This window comes from Podarcis gaigeae (assembly GCF_964106915.1).
Source record: "Podarcis gaigeae genome assembly, chromosome: 10".
Classification (NCBI taxonomy): Eukaryota; Metazoa; Chordata; class Lepidosauria; order Squamata; family Lacertidae; genus Podarcis; species Podarcis gaigeae.
This window is the reverse complement of record NC_139686.1, coordinates 35456773-35479678: the sequence shown is the minus strand read 5'-3', so window position 1 is coordinate 35479678 and position 22906 is coordinate 35456773. Positions and strand designations below refer to the sequence as shown.

Genomic DNA, 22906 nt, shown 5'->3' with positions numbered 1-22906 from the left:
TTCTGCTATCCATACCTTTTATTCCCTGTACATGCCCCAGGGGAATGAAGAAGGAAATGGCGATTGTGATCTTTGCTTATATACCCACCCCCACTGCATGGACCTCCAACATCTGTTTAATTCCATTTTCAAATGGACGCACCATTTGAATCAATCCGCAATAAGCTTTTGTTTTTGCAATGAAACCAGTTTCTCAATAAGCGCTTTTCAGAGACAAAAATATGCAATAGATCCATATTGTTTGTGGACTACAGAAAAAAAAATACTTGGTCTCCATTGATTCTTCGATAAAATGTTGCATGTATGTAGCCTATGATTGCTTCATGCATGCTTGAAAATTAATACGTGAACGTAATAACATAAGATGGTTAACAAGAATCATATGGGCAAGGTAGTACTTTTTTTAAAGTGAGAGGGATTTTTCTTTGAAAGGATCTACCAGCAAAATGCTAAATGGATGCATTTATACAATTATCCTGATTTTATATTGCACCAAAAAAGGACTTATCTGGAAACACTTTAAGATGTGCATAAAAACATTGTGTGACATAATGAGTGCCTGGGCTTTACAAGTGCCAAAATATACATATAGTTGAGCCTAAAAATACATTTTACATAAACTTATATGGGTTTCCTCATAAGTCTGGAATGACTCCCCATGAACCTGTGCCCCGTCCCACACTGCAGTAATAAGTGTTGCATAGATGGGAATTACAGAATAGACATTCTTGCTTCTTAGAGGGAAATATTTAAAGCGTGTTTTTTTTTTAAAAAAAGGAATGCTAGTGAAACAAGTGTGGGTAGGTGAGACAGATAGACAAACAAACAAACAAACAAACAAACAAACAAACAAACAAACAGAATATGAAGTGTTAAATCTGTGGTGTGCATAAGGCAGAAACGAACCACCCTGCTATTTTGCATGGAAAGCCATGTAGCCACTCTCACTAGTTATCCAGATTATGTTCTACCATAATGAGATAATAGTTGCTCATATTGATTACCGTATTTTTCGCTCCATAAGACGCACCAGACCACAAGACGCACCTAGTTTTTGGAGGAGGAAAACAAGAAAAAAATATATTTTGAATCTCAGAAGCCAGAGCAGCAAGAGGGATCACTGCGCAGTGAAAGCATCAATCCCTCTTGCTGTTCTGGCTTCTGGGATAGCTGCGCAGCCTGCATTCGCTCCATAAGACGCACACACATTTCCCCCTTTTTAGGAGGGAAAAAGTGAGTCTTATAGAGCAAAAAAAAAAGTGGTAGAGAGTTTGCATGCCTGCCCGTAGTGAACTACCATACTTTAGAGTTGAGGAATTGAGAACAGGACAACTCCAAGCTGAGGTCCTCATAGCCTTTTTTCTCATATTGGTGAAATTGGAATAGTAGCAACCCATCTCAGAGGAGTCTTTGATTCATATCTTGTGATGTGGGAATATTATGTACCCCATGTCTTCCACAAGGCTGTTGCTGTGTGTACATGCACCTCAGGTTAATAAACCTGTGTCTGTACGTGAGTCTGCATAATGCCGTTAAAAAATTTCTCAAAAGAATTAAAATGTTTAATAACATAGAATGTGTTTTTCTAGAAAAGAAAAAGGGGTTTTAAAAATTCTGGTTTATAAGGCTGCACTAAAGCCTGATAGGTTTGCAAACAGAATCCTGTGGGGTGATTCCTTGTGCACAGCTTCATCTGGGACTTTGCAAGGAAGCGTTTGAAATTATTCAGTGCCAATGTGGAAGAGTTACAAGAAGACTCAGGTGTTGTGTGCCACCTAGTGGCAGATACAGAAAATGTGCACATAAGGCCGCTTTTTATAAAAATAAATACAGTGGTACCTCGGGTTAAGTATTTAATTCGTTCTGGAGGTCCGTTCTTAACCTGAAACTGTTCTTAACCTGAAGCACCACTTTAGCTAATGGGGCCACCCGCTGCCGCAGCGCGATTTCTGTTATTTCTGGGTGGGTTAGCGGATTTTTGTTATTTCTGTAACCTGAAGTGTATGTAACCCAAGGTACCACTGTACTGTATTTCAAAATCTACAACAGGGCAACACCTTTATTGGGACCAGAGAAAATGTCACAAAAGTGCGGCAAGCTTCCAGGTTCTCTTGAACAACCTTCCCCAGGTATTCTACACAAAGCAGAGGGAAGCAGGGAAGTTTAAAAATTAGGCTTAAGTAGTAGGCATGGTTAGTTTGTAGACCAGTTCCAAGGCAGAGATTGTAGATTTACAGATATTCTGAAATCACATTATTTAGAATGATCTTATATTTTAGACTGACTGGAAGAAGTACGAATATGTCTCCCTTTGAATATTACCTTGCTTATATATTGCTTTAACTATCTTACTAATAGAATGACAGAAATATATTGCTTTAACTGTCTTGCTAATTTACTTTTTCCTTGTTGTATAAACAATAGATGCTAATTCTTTGTGGATCTTTGACGTTTGCACAGATACAGGTTTTATTTATTTAAATGAGCTTTCCCGCTATGTTGAAATGTTCTCAAAATGGATCACAAAATAAATAACTTCAAATAATAAAATATGAAAACACCAAGCAATTGTGACCTTATAGACCTTCCCCGTTCAACTTGAGGAAGGTTGGGGGTTGAGAAGAGGGTGGTACGTGTAAGGATATTGAGGACAGGGTTTTTTGTGTGCCCCCTTTCCACTCTTAATTGAAGCATATAATGTTATCCAGAATTTCAGTACAAGATTGGTTGCGCACAGTATAGGCATCTACTGGTCTCATCACTATTAAGTAATATTTGTACAAATTACTCTGGTTGATATATTGAACACAGCTGGTCAGATGTTTGAATCAAGACATTCACATGGTTTGTCACTTTAAAGTTTAAAATCAACTCTGCTTTAATTTGAACATGTTCTTTGCTCTTCTCTCGCTCCTTCCTGCAGGGGAAGAAACAAACCAGAGCCTGGCTTTGTGTTACATGCAGAACAGCACTTGTAGTTGGTTGCTGCAAAAGAAATAGTGACTAGTAAGGCAACAACAACTATGTTGTTTTACTGTGCCTGTGGTTTGTTACAAGGAAACAAACCATGAGCGCTGGTTCATCACAAAAAGCTAGCATCTTGATTGTATCCTCCAGGCGGAAGAGAGATAGCAGCCAAACACCTGCATTTTAGCAGCATCTACCAGCTTGTTCACATTAAACCATAATTTATGTTAAACTAGGGTTTAAAATGATGTACAAATAGGGGCATCGTTTCATTCTGTTAGCAAAAAATATATGTATGAAATGGGATTATCTAGCTGTCTTCTGCCATCACAAGTCCAAATTGCACGGAAATAAACAGAATGGCTTTTATGCCATTGTGTTTTACAATTGCAATGCTGTTTTTGAAGCAAGGAGCAAGAATTTGAAAGGCTAAACTATAGCGGGTCCCCTCCCTGCTTGAGTTTACTAGGTGGGTGGAATCAGTAATCTGGATAGGAGAAGCAAAGAGAAAAAGCACCACATGCAACGAAGAAGCAAGAGAGAAACTATAATATTGCATAATTCTTTATCGTTTTTAAAAATAAAAATAACAATCAAAAAGAGTTATTTTCCTATCACGGTTCAAACTGTTTGCTTAGACTTGTGAAGGGTGTAGTCCCAAAAATGTAATAGCAAAAAGGAAGAGAGGCTATGAAAAAGAAATATTACAACAATATCCAGCTCAGAACTGAGCGAACATAAGCCCAGCATTTTCTAAACAAAGTAAACTGTGAGAAGTTCTGGAAACAATCTGTGGCCTTTTCACTTTTATGTGTACAGGGTGTATTCAGACATGTATTTGTCCCAGGAAAGCTGTACTCTGTCCATGTATAGGTGGACAGAGTACAGTATACAGGTGGACAGTATAGGTGGTGTATATACACCAGTCCATTTTTACAAGAACATCACTGTAACTTTGATGTTCTCTATCGCCATAGTATATTTTGCTTCCAATATCAACTTTATACAAAAGCAACAGCAGGAAAATGAAAACCCCAGAATTACAATAGTATTCTGAACACAGTCAGGACAGAAATAAGATTAGTGTTAGGCAGTCCCTTTGTGTCTACGCTTAGAGAGGGGGAGAGAGAAAGACCATGCAATGGCAGCCTGGATCCCATTGACTATTACAGAGGTAAGAGATAGGGAGAGAGAGAACAATTGGCCATTGTGCAAAAACGGCAGCTTAATGGAAAATCTTTGAGACATTTGATATTCAGAATAAGATGTATCTCAGTATATGCTAAATGTGAAAAAGGATATTTTAAAAAGGATGCCTCAATCCAGCATGGAATAATGCCAAAGCCCACTGAAATCAATGGGCTTCACTCTTTGCTGGGTTTAGGCTAGAATATTTCTCTCTCTCTCTCTCTCTCTGGAATATTATACTACAGGATTAGCAAAAAAAATAAAAATGATAATTTTTACAGAATAATTTTACAATAGGGTTTATTGGGATATTTTAAAATGTGTTTTCTTCAGTATTTTATACATCCATTTTTTATTTTGTACTTTCCTGTAGCACGTATAATTGCGTATATGATCCTACATAAGTGTTGTGGTTGACACTAAGATGAGCAGGTTAGGCAATGTTTACATTGTCTCCCCCGTTTTTTTCTGTCCATTGCAGGCATGGAGAGTGCAATCACATTGTGGCAGTTCCTGTTGCAGTTGCTTCTCGATCAGAAACATGAGCACCTAATTTGTTGGACATCTAATGATGGTGAATTTAAGCTACTTAAGGCAGAAGAAGTGGCTAAGCTGTGGGGACTCAGAAAAAACAAAACTAACATGAATTACGACAAACTGAGCAGAGCGCTGAGATACTACTATGACAAGGTAATTTAAAAAATTCTATTTGTACAGTGCTTAAACAAGAAAGCAAAGAGTAGTAATATGCTTGTTAAAGTTGGAGTGCTGCCTTTTAGCTAGAAAGAGCCCCCCAAGGCTGCTCACAAAAATTTAACACGAGTAGAAAATACAGACAGTAAAATACCACTTACTTACAAAGATTTCAGCCAGCCATATATTATCAATAATATATTTTAAAGTTTTAATTTTTTAAAAAACCTAAAACCCAAACGCATCATTTTCCTTGCCTAAATGCAAAAAGCAACCTCCTCAAAATGTCAAAAACAGTGCAGCAGTAAATTCCCCAGCAAACTGCTGTCTTTAAGTAGCCACCTAAAGGCAGGACAGCCTACAGACAGTTTATAAGGAGGAAGCATTGTCAATCAGATTGCACATATTATATTATGTTAGGCAGTTGCCTTTATAGAGTGTCAGACTATTAGTCTGTCGGACCCAGAATTGACTACTCCAACTGGCGGTGGCTCTCCAGCTTCTCAGGCTGAGGGTCTTTCTCATCCCCTGTTACCTCAGGGCCAGATCTTATCTCCTCTAGCACTTGCAGGCCAAATTTGACAGGTGGGTGGGGGCTGCCCACCTTTCAGTCACCTGATGTCACAATGATGTCCGGTGATGGAGTGCTCTGAAGTCCCCACAAGCAGCCAATCCCAGCTGGCCTCCTGATCAGCAGGGACAGCAAAACTTCCCTTGCCAGTGCATATTTACGAGTGCGCTTAAAGGCTCCCAATTGGTCATTGGCAGCCGTATCGCCACCTGCTTCTCACCTGACATCACAAGGGGCTTCAGGTATGACACGGGTGAGCCTGGTTTGGGGGAAATGGACTTGTGGCCTAAGTAACCACGCCAGGCCCGAGTAAACCCACAGGCTACCTGATTTTTTTAACTTGAAATGCCAGGAATCAAACCTGGAGCCTCCCGCATTGTAGAGGAGATGCTGTTCACTGAGCTACTTTGTGAAAATACTAACGAATGTCACACTTGGTTTGCTGTTTAATGCAGAACATCATCAAGAAGGTGATTGGGCAGAAGTTTGTGTACAAGTTTGTGTCCTTCCCTGACATTTTAAAGATGGATCCTCATGCTGTGGAAATCAGCAGGGAGAGCCTTTTGCTGCAGGACAGCGACTGCAAGATGCCTCTTGAAGGTAGAGAGCAACACAAGCATGGCTTGGCGGCCCTGAAAGGCGCAAGCCGTAATGAGTATATCCATTCGGGGTTGTACTCCTCTTTCACCATCAACTCCCTGCAAAACCAGCCAGAAACTCTCAAGCAGATCAAAACAGAGAAGCTGGAGGAGAAGCTGGAGGGGCCCACCCCTCTGGAAGAAGTCCGAACTGTTATAAGGTTTGTGACAAACAAATCAGACAAGCAAGTCATGAGGCCCATAGTCTCCCTGCCATCAACATCCGAGGCAGCTGCTGCTTCTGCTTTTTTAGCATCCTCTGTCTCTGCAAAAATATCCTCATTAATGTTGCCCAATGTTGCCAGCATCTCGTCGGCTTCGCCATCTTCCTCCCGGTCGCCGTCTCTGTCTCCGAACTCACCCCTCCCTTCAGAACACAGAAGCATCTTTTTGGAGTCCAGTTGCCAGGATTCTGATTCTCTCGAGCCACTGAACCTCTCGTCAGGATCCAAGGCAAAATCTCCTTCTCTTCCCCCAAAGGCTAAGAAACCCAAAGGTTTGGAGATCTCGGCACCTCCAATGGTTCTTTCAAGCACTGACCTCGGCTCCATTGCCCTCAACAGCCCAGCACTCCCCTCAGGATCCCTGACTCCTGCTTTCTTCACTGCCCAGGTAAGGCTTTGACAGGGGAATCCTATGCATGTTTACTTAGAAGTAAGCTCTGCTGAGTGCAGTGAGACTTACTCCTCCGTGTAGAGGATTGCTAACTGAGTTCCTTTTAGTGATGCCCATAGCGTGCGCTTGGGGAAAAGCGTGCCTTTCCCCCCTCCAAGGACAGAAAGCAAAAAAGCAGCTTGTAGTTTATTAAGAATGTATGAGTCCTTTTTCTATTAAAATGTCCCTTAGATTAAAAATACAATCAAGTTACTTTTTTTAAAAAAAGCAGCTATTACAAATAAAACAAATACAGCAGGAGCGAGGAGCGAAAATCAGGAGAGCAGCAGTCAGTAAAATATGTAAAAGCGGTAATACATCAGCATAGGCGAAATTGAAAGAGAGGCAGTGTTGCATAATGGTTAGAGTGTTGGACTATGACCTAGGAAACCACGGTTTGAATCCCCACTCAGCCATGAAGCTCCCACTCTTCCCTTAACCTGCCTCACAGGGTTGTTGTATGGATGAAATGGGGGTGGGGAGAACCATGTACACCACACTGGGATCCTTGGAAGATAAAAGTGGCATGCAAATGTAATCCATCCATCCATCCATCCATCCATCCATCCATCCATCCATCAAACACTGGGGAAATGAAAAGGTCTTAACCTGAATGACAATAGTTAAATAAATAAATAAAATAAAAAACCACTGGGGAAATGAAACTGTCCTAATCTGAATGACTGTAGTTTAGGCACCTCCCAAATCTTTGTGGGAAGGGTGTTCAAATAGGGGCACCACCACTGAGAAGACCCATCTCAGTAATGCTCTGCCTTCCATGTAAATTTCATCCCTGCATTAACAGCTTTCCAGGATGGATAACTCAACACTATCTGCTAGAAACCTATGCACATGTTCCCCATGACAAATCTTGCATAGCATTGGGGCTTATGGGCACATTTGCAAAGTGGAGATGCTGTTGGGGGCACTGCACACACACACACACACAAAAACAACAACAGAGAGAGCAAGCAAGAGAGCAATCAAATACATGTAAACCCACTATTGCCCATCTGCTCTCAGTTAGGCTTTTGCTTTTCTTCAAGCCAAATCTTGGGTGAGTGTGTTGATCTTGCTGGAGAGTGCAGCTGGGAAGCAAGAGATCGCACCCCTCCACAACAATTAGGCTTGAAAAAAGCCTTCTAAGAAAGTCGACACTTTAGATGCCAGGAAATCTGGATGCTTCCATGAACAAGAGGCCAGACTGTCCGTCCCCCCGCCCTTTTCAAAGCTAGTCAGCAATCATAACCTTAGAGTGGGATAGACCGTTAGCAGCTTAATTACATTTTGTAGTTTGCTGGCACCGTGGCCTTTCTCAAACAAAATATGAAATGACATGTTTAGGTCAAGCTGTTTTCTTTAATCATAAAGTGGTTTTGCGGTATTCAGAATAAAAAAGGCTGACTCCTTAAGGGCAGAATGAGTGTCTATGCAACTGTCTCTCCCTTTTGCATTAAGCATCAGATGGGCTTTAAGTCTGGAATCCTCTGTCACTGAATCCCAGGCGTCATCTGCTTACATTAGCCATTTGGTAACAACAGAAGGTTGGTGCTCTACACTAGCACTGAAAGGTACACATCGTGCTAGTGAGAACTGGGTGCTCTCTTTGTTGTCTTTGGGAGGTTGTTGATGGAAATCAGTTGCAGTCCTCCTCTTCCTTTGCTGCCATCTTGCAAGAGTCGTGTGTTACTCAGTCCAGCAGCAGTTCAGAAACAACTATTTTAACATGGTAACGTGAACATGTATTTTAAAGCAGCATTCTTTTAAGTATGAAGATATGTACAGCCTGGTCCTTTCTGGAAATAACTGAAGACACTTTTATTTTGATGACCTTTTCTGGTTTGATGAAAAGGTATCTCTGTCTAGTTTTAAAAAACAAACCTTATTAATACTCTAAAATGTCGGACAAACTAACTCTGCAGGGAACACAGACACTGCACCTTAAAGCATCCATTCTTTAAGTGTTAAAACACATAATAACCTGGCTGGGATGTTAGCCCATCACATTCCAAATCTACCTCTTTTGGGGTTAAAGCCGTTTGGCTGGGACAGATGGGAATTGTAGCCCAAAACATCTGGATGGCGCCAGAGTAGAGAAGGTTGGCTTAAAAAATGCTCTTTGCTCAAGCCTTGTATAGAACAATAGGATTCCGACATTGTGCTGATGAGGGAGCAGAGCTTAGCCAAAAGACATGTGGTAGAACAGTTAACACTAAGCAGCGATCAACTCGGTCTATGATGCTAAAAATGGAAACCTAGTTATTTTGGGTATGAAAGCCTGAGACTTTGCAGTTCTTTTAAAAATAAATGAACTGACAGTTGCTTTCTGAGCTGTGGGCTGATTGCAAAAGAAATCTCAGATTTATTCATTCATGAGTCATGCTGCTGAAAATAGCATCTGAAAATTGACACAGGCCTAGCTAGGTAGATTTGGGCTACAAACTACTAACCTGGGTGCATGTTCCATGGAGTTCAACAAAATGCACCTTGGCAGAAACATGCACATGATTGTGCAGGAAGCTTCAGCAGGATGGCTGGGTTGGTCTGCTGCAGCAAAAGCATCAGTCTTCCAGCATGTTAAATGCCAGTTCATAAATTGTGGCATAAGCTTTGAAATGGACTCTAGTCCATGAAAACTTGCTGTAATAAATGTGCCAATATTTAAGGCATCACTTGGCTTTTTGTAGTTGTAGCTGTAAAGTGGCAACCCTAGACACTTTCTTGGGAAGTAAGTCCCAGTGGCTAGGAGATTTGAAAGTTGCATTCTGTGGGGTCTTATTCTGTCATCCTACAGTAAATATACATTTTATGGTAAATATACCATTTATGATATATAATTATGTCCACTTCTACTCTTCCTCAAAGATTAAAAGTGAGAACAATGTCTGATATTTATGGAAATTTTTGTTGCCTTAGTTTGGTAACTTCCACCTAAATATACATTTGTGGATCATTGCAAGTACTACGGTAATTTCTTTTGCTCCATGTGAGCTAATGATGGCAAGCAATGAGGAAGAACCATAGTTCAGTGGTAGAGCATATTCTTAAGGGTCCAAGCTAAATCCCTCATCATGTGATAGTCAGTATGGAGCTGTCCAGAATATATGCAGCATGGGGGGAGAAAAGCAATGTTCATACTTTTTTTAACCTTCTCTGTTAGAAAACAAAGTGCCTTCTCATTGTCAGCTGGGCAGATGTATCATGTGATTGTGGCAAAACAAAACTGAGCACGATGAGGCAGTGAAACTGCTTCCTTATTAAGAAAAGAGGTACTTTGCTCTAGAGTGATGTCATATCCTACAAGGGACACGTTCAGCAACATTGACTCGAAGTGTTAATAAACAAAATAACTTGCAGAGTAAACAAGCAGAGGAAAGGAGAGTGTTATGCTCAAAGGTAATTAATAATAATAATACCAACAACATCAGCATAGAGATTCTGCCATGGCCAAAAAGCAAAAATGAACTAAACAGTAGTGATTTTTGTCATGTGCTCTGGAGCAAGGGCTGACTTAGTTTAGACCTGTACAGCTTTCGTATTCTAGTTGTTTTTTCATGTGTTCGCACTTAAAAGTGGCTATAGAATATGCAGGGTACATTGGTTTTGCTCAGTGCTTTGGAGTAGCATAGTAAAGCTAGACCCAAAGAATTGCAAACATGGGAAGCTGCCGTATGCCAAGTCAGGCCAGCGGTCCATCTACATCAATTTTGCCTATGGTGACTGACATTGCCTCTCCTGGGTTTGAGAGACAACTTTCCCCAGCCTTAGCTGGAGGCGGCTGGAATTGAACCCATGACCTGATGCATGCAGAGCAGTTGTTCTGCCGCTGAGGTATGGCCCCTTCCCCTAAGGGGAACTGACACGAGGAGTGTTCTGCAAATGCTTAGGCATCCACACAGTGTGATAATAGGCAGATTCTATGGCAGTTCATGTGCTTTTGCTTACACACACACAGCTTTGGATCACAGTGTGAGATGTAGAACAGCCCTTTTGTGAGGAGAAGGGCATATTTGGACCCTCTTTCTCCATCATTTTCTGCTCATAGTTCCCCTTTCCAAGATGATGCAGCTAGAAATAAGTTGCATGGGAGCTCACCCAGAGAAAGCACAGTACATGCAATGACAATTCTTACACCAAATCCCTGTTAAAATGCTAATGTTTAAAATCCCGAGGTTCAGAAAGGAAAACAGTTTCTAAGCACAAAACATCTCTCTGAAAAAAAGCTATGGGGCGAAGCAACGAGGAGGGCCTCCTGTAACATTCAGCCGGGCAATGTGAGTCAAGACATGGCTAAGCCAAAGAGTAGATGAACGTCGGAACACACGCCATGTGTCTTTTGTCTTGCAGACCCCAAATGGATTGCTGTTGACCCCGAGTCCCTTGCTTTCTAGCATTCACTTCTGGAGCAGCCTCAGCCCCGTCGCTCCTTTGAGTCCTGCCAGGCTGCAAGGACCAAACACCCTGTTCCAGGTAGGTTGGAGCAATGACTCTGCTCTCTTAGGTGGCGCTTTCTGGCCAGGTAGCCAAAGGAACCTTTTTGTGGCTGGGGGCGGAGGCATTTCCATTCTGAAAAGAGATAACATTAGATGTGCAAAAACAATACCTTCTCTCAGGAAAGGAGCTTCAGTAACAGGGTGAGAGACAAAGCAATGAAGATGCCAAAAGGCAGGAACTTTACACATTGCACTGAGGGAGGTTTATTGCTTCTCTGGAGTCAGCCTCCTAAAGGGGCAGGTGACTGTTATCACTAGGGCAGCAGCAGAGGTGGCTTCAGTTGATAATTATAAGCCAAGATAGCTCAGTTGGTAGCACATGAGACTCTTAATCTCAGGGTTGTGGGGTTGAGCTCCACGTTAGGCAAAAGATTCCTGAATTGCAGGGGGTTGGACTAGATGATCCTCGTGGCCCCAACTCTCAATTTTTTTTATTCTAAGTCCCCCCTCTGTCACAGTTAGTGAAAACACACATGCCAGACACCTTGATGATACCTTGATGTTGACCCAGTGCACGGCACCTGTGAAAAAGGCAAAAATCCTTGCTAGGGATCATTAGGAAAGGAATTGAAAACAAAATGGCCAATATCATAATGCCATTATACAAAGCTATGATGCAGCTGCATTTGGAATACACCGTGTGCTGTTCTGGTCGCCTCAACTCAGAAAGAGGTTCAGAAAAGGCCAACCAAAATGACCAAGGAGATAGAGCAACTCCCCTAGGAGGAAAGATAACAACAGCGGTGTAAGGCTGTTTTAGTTTAGCGAAAAGATGAGCAAAAAGGGACACCAATAGAAATGTGTAAAATTATGCATACGGAGATACTTTGGGACATCCAACAAAGCGAAATGCTGGAGGATTCAGGGCAGATGAAAAAAAGTACTTCTTCGCACTGCCCACAGGAGGCAGCGATGGCCACCCACTCCGATGGCTCTGAAACAGTAGACAAATTCATGCAAGCATGGTAGCTGCTGGCCATGGTGGTTTTGTTCTGCTTCCACTGTCAGAGGTAGTATGCTTCTGTATACCAGTTGGCCACACAGTGCTGAACTGGGTGGGCCATTGGCCCAATCCTGCAGGCTTCTCTTATGTTTTTTTTGGCAGCTCTGATGTTTCAGCCAAAATATGTCAAAGAGACTGTACGTCAAAACTTAGCTGCGCATGGGAAAATAGAAACCCCCCCCACAAAATATTAAGATTTCTCAAGAGGATTAGCATGCCCTATCTCAGGCTGTGTTAAGGGAAGCTGCAAGAACAGTTTAAAATCACAAGGATTAAAAATGTAGAAAAAGCACGCATGATCGCAGGGACATCTTGGCTTCATGAGTACAGTATCGTGGGGTTTTTTCAATCCCTATTTTAAAATGGGAGAAATTATACTGGGTATGAAAATGTTAGCACCATCACCTGGAATTTGGCTTCCTTGGCTGATGCAGGAAAACTACACTTACCAATAACAGGAAGGAGTGAATTTATGTCAGGGAAGCACCTGGAGCAAGCAAGGAAGATGTAACTGCAGGGTTACCATGCCGTTGAAGTGAGTGGGGGCTGAGATCACCAAATTCCTGCCACACAGGGCACTTCAGTGTGTGTCTGTAAATGCAGCCTATAAGAACTGTAGGCTTTTTATTAAACCTCTGTAGCAGCAGTGCTGTGTTATGCTATCTGCAAATATTCAAGTTTGTGTTGTGCTACCTTTCATTCCCATCTGCATTCCTGGGTTTAAGGATTTTTTCATACAAAGAAGAGAAGGATTTGTGCTGAAATATGGGTATCTGGTTGCAATATACCTGCTTCTCATGTTCAGGTCAGAGTCCTGTTGCAAACGTCTCTAAAAACTGGTGGCTTTAATATTGTTTTTGTTGTTGTTGCCTACTACAGCCAGGCAAACATGCTCGCATTCTTTCATTCCATTACCATTTGTGTGCTTGTACAAATTGGTGTGCTCAAGGCATTCCCACCAAGTATTAATTCCCTCTTTGTCCTATTAAATGCTTTTCTGCTGAGTGTGTGCTCTCAGGAGGGGTGAAAAGAAACCACACACCCCCTAAGTGACACTGGGTAGTGTTTAAGCAGAAATGGAAGTTGGGGAGAAGGTGTTGCAGGGAAGGAGTTGTGGGCTGTTCCCAGGTTGTCGATATACAATGCACCTCGTGCAAACCAGATTCATATCCAGTATATACTGTAATGCATTATGTGAAATAGTCCAGTGTTTTGTAGATCGTCATTGTACAGGCTTGATCCTGACTAAAATGCACACAAAAGGAGAGGGAGAGAGGAAAAAAGTTTGGAGTATATACAACACTAGATATAGAGCATTTGGAAGAAGATACTTGCCACCAAAATCTGGGGATGGACCCCAACTTGTGCAGCACAGCTTCAAGAACTAGAGTCCTGAAAACCCCGAATATCCAACTCCCCATATATCCTCACTAAACTTCAGCAACTGTTCTGACTTAGAACATAACCTGCTTTGCAGCAGTCCTCCTGGGGCTCTCTTTCGCCTCACACGAACTCCCTTATTTTTAGCATTTCCTAATTTTGCACACTTGATTAGAGCCATCCAGTTAGGATCAGACAGAAGCACCCACAACTTGCCCTGTAGTGAGAGCCAAGTGCATCCAGCACCTATTAGTGGTAACTGGAAGTGAAAAGGGGATCCAGATCCGTCACATCAAGGGCCCTGATTTGACTAACGTGTGGTTCAGAGAAAGGCCAAGATGACAAATCTATTAGCATAGGAAAAGTGTTCTTCCCAAGAACCAAATGAGAAGTGGCAACAGCCGCTGAGCCTGAACCTGATCTAACTCACCAAGGATTTGACTTGTTTCTTTCTTTAAAGGGCTCACTGCGCTCACTTCCATCTTCACAGGTAAAACCTTTCCTGATCAAGGGTGCTTTGAGGGCAAAGTACAGCACTGCATATTGTGAGAGCAAGTTTTGTATCCAGGATAATATGTGAATGGGCAGAGTGCTGAAATCTCAACTAACATTCCGGACAGGGGTTACAAAACAAATTTTGTCTACACATGGGATGCAGATTTTCTCCTTCCAAATATATATATATATATATACACACACTCTGAGATGGGGGGGCAGATATCAACACTCCAAGTAAGCTCGCTTTACCTTTTTCCAAGGTTTTCCTTATGATCACCTTTTGAGGACATACTTTATAAAGCTTAAGCCGATAGTGTGCTTTGGTTTACAAAAAAAGGTTGTAAAGTGACAAATGGGGCATTACAATGCTGCTCAGGTGACTTCAAGAAGCTTATGCATGGGGGGGGGGGGAATGCAGGTGCTGTTACAGAAAATTAAGACACGCTACTCTGGCACACAAGCCAAAGGAGTTGGACTGGTGAAACTATTTCTCTTAAGTTGGCATACAGGTAAAACAACTTCTGTTTCCCAGCAGATGGGCGAGGAGAGTCCTGCATCCAGCTTACTTCACTGGATCAGGTTAATTGGTAGAGCCTCTTGAGGAATGTAATTAACTTACTCCACATTTGAAAGCTTGCAGTATAATTAGGGCAATGAGAGACTTGTTCAAAGTTGCAGTTCACTCTGCAATAAAGGTCTAAAACAATAGCAGGGAAGCAAGGCTGGAATTCATCTCAAACATCCCACTGGCTGATGTTGCTTTGCAGCCAGAATCCATACCATTGTTTGTTTTGCATATTATTTGCCCAATAGTTGCAACTGAGCAGTTCCAGGGAAGAATCTGGGACCCTTCGTGTCAGGCAGTGAACAAACACACAAAGAAAGCTCATTCTGAAGAGCTGGGACTCTGACAAGACATGGCAAGTGAAGGAATAAAGACACAAAGCTATGATTGATTGCAGAATTAATTTATTAAGCAAATCAGAGCATTTTGCATAATTGCAGGAAGGCTAAACCGTATGTTCCAAATGTCTCTATTTACAAAAACCTATTAGGATGAGTTGCTGGAGGTTCGTTTCTTCTTCTGCCCCCTATCCCTGAGGGTTTCCTGAAGTTAAGTATCTGACTTGGGTCGTCGCATCTTGTTTCTAATGCCCATGCAATTAAACCCATGCACAGCCTGCCATTGCACATGCTTGGTTGATTATAACATATTACAGGACAATTACATTTTTCCAGTGTACCTTTAGCAAAAACAACACCCTCGCTTCTTTTAAAACAGTACAGGACAGTCAGTTGTGGAGTAGAATTAGAAGAGCGGCATGGAGGTGAAGAGCTTTCCGCCACATTATTTTTGGGTACACATGCTCCCACAGTCACTCTTTCTACTCAAGGAAGTGTCCCTATTTACACTGGTGAAACAATGAAGACTGTGCCAGAATGGTGGCTGCTTGGGCTGCAGTTAAGATGCAGGCTGTGCTTCTATGAGAGGTGGGCTGGAATTCAAAGTGGATGGGACTCCCCTTCTCTCTCTCCAATGCCCCTTTCCCTTCCCCACTCCTTGCCATCTGCATGAAATTAGGCCAAGGGCTGCATGTGGCTTAAGGGAGCACAGGTTGCCCATACATCTTAAAATTATTTGGTAAACTTAAAAAAAGCATTTATGGTTTAGAGTCTAGTGTTATCTCTGGACTGAACCTTAATGCACATCTCAATTCAATATTTCTCATTTGTTCCACTTTTGCAGTTTCCAACTCTGCTCAATGGTCACATCCCAGTGCCAATTCCCAGCTTGGATGGGACTTCTTCTCCAGTTCTCCTGTCTCCAAATGCTCATAAATCCTGATGTCTCAGCAAATTATAAAGGACTCACTCACAAACTGGATTTTACACAGCCATTCTGATGGGTTTCATTTTTCTGGTGACACTGGGAGGACATCATGAAACCCTCTTTTACTATGGTTTGCACTTTTCATTACATGAATGATCTACTTGTATGATGTTTATTTAGCATTTTTAAACAGTGTTTTTTTTTATCAGAATCTGTTGTGCATTAAAATGAGTTATAATTTTTTTTTATATCCTTGCTCTCCAAGTGTTGAACACTGTTAATGAAGTACTTTTCTTAATAGATTTCAAGACAATTATCTAAAGGATGTGAAACTTTTTAATCCTGTATTTCTGCATATTATGCACCATGCTTGTATAAACTATAACCGGCTGTGCCTTCTTTTGCATAATGTTATATAAATGATTTATATATTTTCCAGTATTAAGGTAAAGGTTGAAAAGGAACCAAGTATTGAACAGCCCCTTCCCCATGCTAGTATTTCAGTATTACCCTTGCGGTAGGCCATATGTTGCAGTGTATTCATGTAATTTTGAATTAAGTGCTTTCCAGTTATATAAAGAATCCTCCTATTTCCTTGCTGAACTGTGGGGCCATAATAAATATTTTGGCCAGTAAGCGTGTTTAAGAATAGGACACTATTTAGATATAGGTGCTTCAATTCTTCTCTGTGGTAAGAGGAACATGGCCTTAAATATTTACAATGTATTTTAGGGACATTCTTAAATTAAGAAGATATAGCCTTGCTCAGTGCCACTCATTTTCATGTATTCATTGACTGAAGAAACTAATCTGATCTTCATTTTCCTGACCATACTCAAGGTATTGTACCTTCTAAGTTAATTTTTCCAGTACTTTGAAGCCAGTGGCTCCCATTTCACATGGCCAAAGGCTTAAAAAAACTAGGCAGTTTTGGACAATTTTAAGAAGAGTTTCTAGCCCTCATGATTACATTTTTTAAAAAAGTCTGTGAGCGTGAGAGACATACAATATGAAATGTAATGTGTTCAGTAACAGGTTACTACAGAAAAAATACTACTGAACGCTGTGATTTAATAACACCAAGGTGTTTGTTCTCCTCAGAAAGCTAAAATACTGAAAACGGAGAAATAGAGGTTGTGTCACTTTCTAGAATATCATGACTATATTTTCCTGAAGGTGACATACAATGCAAAAGCAGAATTAAATAAGTCTGGGTGGCATTGTATAAAAAGAGCATTGTGTCCAGGAGCTGTATTCTGGAAAGTATCTCATGCATGCATATTTTATGAACATGTTAACTATATCTAAACACTGAAAATATTTAGATTAAATGAAACATCCCAACCTATGTCATGTTCCCAAAGTTCATTTGAGAATTTATATAAACTCCAGTTCTACTCTACACAAAGCCTACTTTAATAAGTCAATCTAACTTGAAAAGCGCTGGTTCCATTGCTCGAGAAACAGCTAGACACTCTGGCAGAAATAATAAACTGTTGGTCTTCCAGGTTGTGAAACTGAAGCCTGTGTGTGCTTTTAAATAAAAATATGAATAAGGAATACTGTCCTATAGCTGGTTCCCACTGCACTTTATATCCTCAGGATTGTGCTGCAGTGAGGTATATCATTTATTCTTTCTGGAACAGCATTTGCTATTTGGCGAGAGAGCCACTAATCCTGCTCCTTCCATGTTTTCACAGTATTGTATACGCTCCTCTACATCTTCCAGCAATCCTCTTCCACCTCTGCAAGAGGCATCATTTCCAATGGCCAAAGTTATCAAGCTCTATAAATGGAAAGCATATCACTGCTGAATACACACTCACACACTAAATTCTATTTGCCATTTATAGTGGGATTTGGATACCACATTTTTACACACTGCTATTACATTGCTATCTTCCTGGTCCTTCTAAAATTATGTTCCACGTTAATTTCCAATATTGTGGTTTCCAGACTACCATTTGTTGCAAGCCATCAAAACAGCAATTAACGACCTCTGTCTTCCAGGTTTATAACATAGGCATCTTGTAGGTATAGTATATTCTTAAATTCTGGAGGAAGATGGAGCTTGATAAAAGAACTCCCCAAATCCTGATGTTTTAATGATTTAAAGACGAAGCATAATCTGTACAACAGGGTTGGCCCTCCAGTTGCTGCTAAACTCCATTATCCTCTGGCCATGGTGGCTGGGACTGATGGGAGTTGGAGTCCACCAACAAGTGGCGGGTCACAGGTTTTCTATCCCGGCTTTACACTTTTCTGTGTTTGATGCTATAAAGCAAGAACTATCCCACATCTCAGCAATTTAGCAGGAAAAGCATAGCAGGGGAAGAGTAAGACAAAATTATTTCTTTTTCAGAGCATTCTAACATACCAACTGTGAGCCTGGTGATTTCCAACTTAAGAAGGTATAACAGGAAAAAGCAAACACAGACCAACTATTCTGTATCAATGGTAATTTTATATTAAGTAAAGAGCAGAAAGCTGAACACAATGGAAGGCACATATTAGTACATTAAACAGTTCTGTGCTAGTTCTCTTTCTCTCTCTCAGGTAGCAGGACCAAATATCAGTGTGCCGACAGTGCAAGATTTCATTCTTCCACTTTTTCATCAAATGCAGGCTAGGCCAGGTCAAATGTACCAAGATTAATTAAATCACCTGCCCTCTGTCTTTTCTAGCTATTCTTAAGTGGCCTTATGATGTCAAAAGATTTGCCCTGTAGAAAATTTATAACCGAAGCAGCCTTCCGTTTGATTTTCAATAAGAACTGGGATCTCACTCTTCCTTTGCAAACAGCCATGGTGCTCTTACTATTTGATGTCATCCGCTCTATATCCCTCTTTAGCCATTACCTGCATGAAAGCAGAGTAGTGAGTAGAGAGGGGGCATGCTTTTACTCTCTCCCTAACTTTTGCCCTGCTAGCATTGGTTACTCTTAAGTTTAGCTGCAGTTGTTTCAGAGGCTTCTCATGAAAGCTCACCCTGTGATTTAGACTTTTGGAAGATCACAGTTCTTAAGTTGCAAGGGGAGCTTCGACAAGTAAAAAAACTTAAGAATGGCCCTGCAGCCCCTTTGCATTCACTCCCCTGAACTGAAGAGGGCTTATGAGTTTTGTAAAGACCAGAAAATGAACATTAAATAATAAAGTGCATACCCAAACCAACTTTAATTCTAATCTCATTTCCTTAAATACAAGTCAGTTGAAGTCATACTACTAAGCTTACTGCTCTTTCTAAATGTCTAGTGTATTTCCAAAAGCCTCAAAATGCCGCACTTAATTTTGTGTCTCTGCTAAGGCCCATGCTGTTTAACTACCATGTGCTGAAAAGCATTGGGTTTCTCTAGAAAAGGCGTTTGTCCTACAATGTAACAAGTGTGAAGCCTCATTGGATGATGGAATATTTATCAACCAACTTATTAACAGCCCTATTTACCTTTTACGCCTTCATTGGGAAATGCCCCCTCAACAAAAGATGTAATTTTGCACGGTTTGTGGCAATATGCTACAGTAGAAGAACAAGAGCAGATCAGCAGCTCCGCTTAACACACCAAAAAATTATTTTTGCAGGTTTGCTGGCATTTTGTGCAGCAAAACACATAAAAGTGAATGGCACACCTACCTCTTCAAATATTTAAGGATACAGGTGTGTCTATGTGTTTGCTGTGTAAAACACCGAAGTACACTGTGCACTCATGTTTTCTGCAGAAAGTGTGGAGCTTTCATTCTCTGGGCTGGACAGAAGTATACAGGGAGACACAAGAACAGCCACAAGAGGATGTGGTTCTGCATTAATGTGTCAAAGTGGATATCATTTACCGTATTTTTCGCTCTATAGCACGCACTTTTCCCCCTCCAAAAATGAAGGGGAAATCTGGGTGCGTCCTATGGGGCGAATGCAGGCTTTCGCTGAAGCTTGAAGAGTGAGAGGGGTCGGTGCGCACCGACCCCTCTCTCTCTACAGGCTTCAGGAAGACATCCGCAGTGGATAGCAGCTTGCTTCCCGGAGCGCCGGGCGCGCTGAAAGCAGAGCGCCCGGCGCTTCGGGAACACATCCACAGCCTAGGCAGCCCTGCGGGAGTTCCCCGCAGGGCTCCCCACGCTGCAGATAGCAGCCTGTCACCCGGTGGGCAGGGCGCCCTGAAGCAGAGCGCCCCTCGCGCCGGGCAGACATTGGCCAGCCCCACAAGCTCGGGGGACAGCAGGGAGGCGCAGCACCGCCATCCCGCTGTTCCTCGACCTGGTTCGGTTTCCCCGACCAGCTTTTGGGGGGGAAATAAAGGAAATTTTTTTTCCTTTATTTCCCCCCCCAAAAAAACTAGGTGCGTCCTATGGGACGAAAAATACGGTAATAACATTCATTGCTGGCATTCTATTAAGGTAAAAAGGTGTATTTCTCCCTTCTCTTGGGGATAATGTACATCATTCAGAATCATGCAAGCGATGTAAAGCTGTGAAAGTAAGTTGCATATAACTCTTTTCCCACTCACATTATGCAAGGGCTTTGCCCCTCTGACTGAAATAGATGTGTTGTTCACCATAACCTTTAAATGTGCTCCATAATTCAAGTTCTTTTATACAAGTTAACACATACTGTGGCCCAGAGAAGGTCAAGCACATGAGAAAACTGTTTGCAATTACAAGTTGCATTTCTGAAGATCTCCTTTAGTGGCTGGTATGATGGACTGAGCAACGTAGAAACGGCCCAAAATATCCATTTAGCTATCCTGCTTTCCCAACACAAATGTCCTCTACACTTCAGAAGTCCTTTGATTGTTTTAATACACTCTTTACATGTGTAAACATTGGAATATCTTCAAGTTATCTACTTAACCTACCTCACAGGGCTGTTGTGAGGATCAGTAATATTTGTACAATTCTTTAGAAAATAAATAAAAGATTACATATGCAGCAAGTAGCATTATTAAGCATAAAGCAGAACCCAGTAAATATATGAGAAACCCTAGATGTAATGAGTAATTGAAACATATTATTTATTCCCACCCTTTTATGTGTAATAATAATTCCCTCAATCCCCTCTCTGCTGGCTGTGAGGATTTTTGTTTTGAAATCATCTCTCTCATACCTGCATTTTAACTATTGAACGTACGATTCCATTTTGGGTACTTTATACTCCAATATTCCTCCCACATTCTTTCCACATGTTCACCATCCATTAATGAGAAAAGAAAATGTATTTGAAAAATTATCCAAGTGAAGAGAGAATTGGGGTGAAATTCCCATGAGCAGAGTGCAGGCTTTTTATGACTCTTACCTTACCTCTGAAGTGGCCAAGCGCAGGGGAAGCCATCATGAGGTAACTACTCCATCATGGGGCCTTTTCAGATAAGAAAGCATAGGTAGCCAGGGAAGGTACAGAGTGCTGGAGAATTGTATACTGGAAAGAAAAATATATACAGCCTCCTCAGAAAGAAAAGATCAGTCAAAAACCTGACACTGACTGAAATTCTAAAGTGCTCTGAGAATGAGGCAGAAAAACAGAAGCCCCTTTTAACAGAGCAAGAAAACTTTTGAGAAACCAGAGGGCAGATTTCTCGGCATACCACTACTTTATGTACAATAATTAATGAAAAACTTCGTCAAAACAGAAGCATCAAATTCTTTAAAACTAAATTGTAACCAGACCTTTTGGGATGACATGCATACTAGTATCAACAGGAGCAACAGTGTTTTCCTGAAAAACAAAAGGCTGCTCCTGAGGTAAAATGGACATTCAAGAGTCTCGGCTTTCATTATAAGAACTGTTGACCCCTGAAGACTGACAAGTCCAAGTAAAAAATGCAAGCAGCTCAGTAAGAAACAATAAGAAGGGAAATAAAAGTCTAAAAGTTTGTTTTTCAGTTCATTTCGCATAAATGTGTGTATCATTATTTCAAGTTTCTCAAGTACACAGAATGCAAATTGGCATCCAATGTATTAAAAAAAATTGACATATAGATTACAAGCAAACAAAATAGGTAGGTTAGACTTATCTCATGGTGTATTTATTTCCAATTGATTTGCCTTTGCTGAAACTGACCCACTTTTTATTCTACTCCTGATGTGGATTTTGCCCTTGGTAACCAGAGACTGAACCATTTTGCCTTGTTTGGTATGAAACATAGAATCACAGAATTGTAGAGTAGGAAGCAGTGGCGTAGCGTGGGGGGTGCAGGGGGTGCCAGCTGCACCGGGCGCAACATCTGGGGGTTAGAGTTAGGGGGCGCAAATCCATGGGTTAGGGGGCACAAATTAATTGCCTTGCCCCGGGTGATGACAACCCATGCTACGCCACTAGTAGGAAGGGACCATGAGGGGACATCTAGTCCAACCCCTGCAATGCAGGAATCTTTTGTTCATTGAACACACGACTCTGAGCTATCCCAGCAACTTCATGTTAAATTGGATCCTACTGTTACATTTCTTACTGACATAAAGTAACCAACACATAACCAGCTACATTGAATTCACCATGCTTTGTACAAAACCAGTCCTTGTAATTCTGACGAAACCTATGCCTTGGATTCAGAAACAGTGAACACAACAGAAAAGTATAGCCTGGATCGGACATGTTCCTCGTTTAATAAACAATGGTTTGTTGGATCTGGAATTTACTGCATGCCTGCATTCTCTTGCTTACTGTTGCACAATCCACCTCCACTTGCATGTCCAGCTTAATACAATAATTCCTGTTTTTTCAAGCCACAGTTTGCTGAACTAAGGTGTCTGAGTGCTCTGGTCTGAGTGCTCCCTACAAACCAGTATTGGACACAGTTCTTTCCTAATCCAACAAAACATGGCATGAATCCGCCCTAGGATTCTTTCAAGGAGGGATCACAATGCAATAATGCATGTTTGGCAGGCGTCTGTCCAGGACATTAAGTCCTTTCTACATCTCATCTACACGAACAAACTCGTTTATGCACAGACTTCACTGAATCAATTTAGCAGAACGCTTGTCATAAAACATTCAAACACAATTGAG

The 22906-nt window shown here is 41.4% G+C and overlaps 1 protein-coding gene across 1 annotated transcript in view; it reads left to right on the top strand.

The window, feature by feature from the left end:
- Window positions 1-19086, top strand: part of ELK3 (ETS transcription factor ELK3) — a 44833-nt gene extending 25747 nt beyond the window's left edge. Inside the window, exons 2-5 of the mRNA XM_083698724.1 lie at window positions 4637-4845; window positions 5875-6669; window positions 11059-11181; window positions 15833-19086. Of these exons, the coding sequence (XP_083554850.1) occupies window positions 4639-4845; window positions 5875-6669; window positions 11059-11181; window positions 15833-15931 (1224 nt within the window). The 5' untranslated portion in view covers window positions 4637-4638 and the 3' untranslated portion in view covers window positions 15932-19086. The remainder of the gene's footprint in view (window positions 1-4636; window positions 4846-5874; window positions 6670-11058; window positions 11182-15832) is intronic.
- The last annotated feature ends 3820 nt before the right edge of the window (window positions 19087-22906 follow it).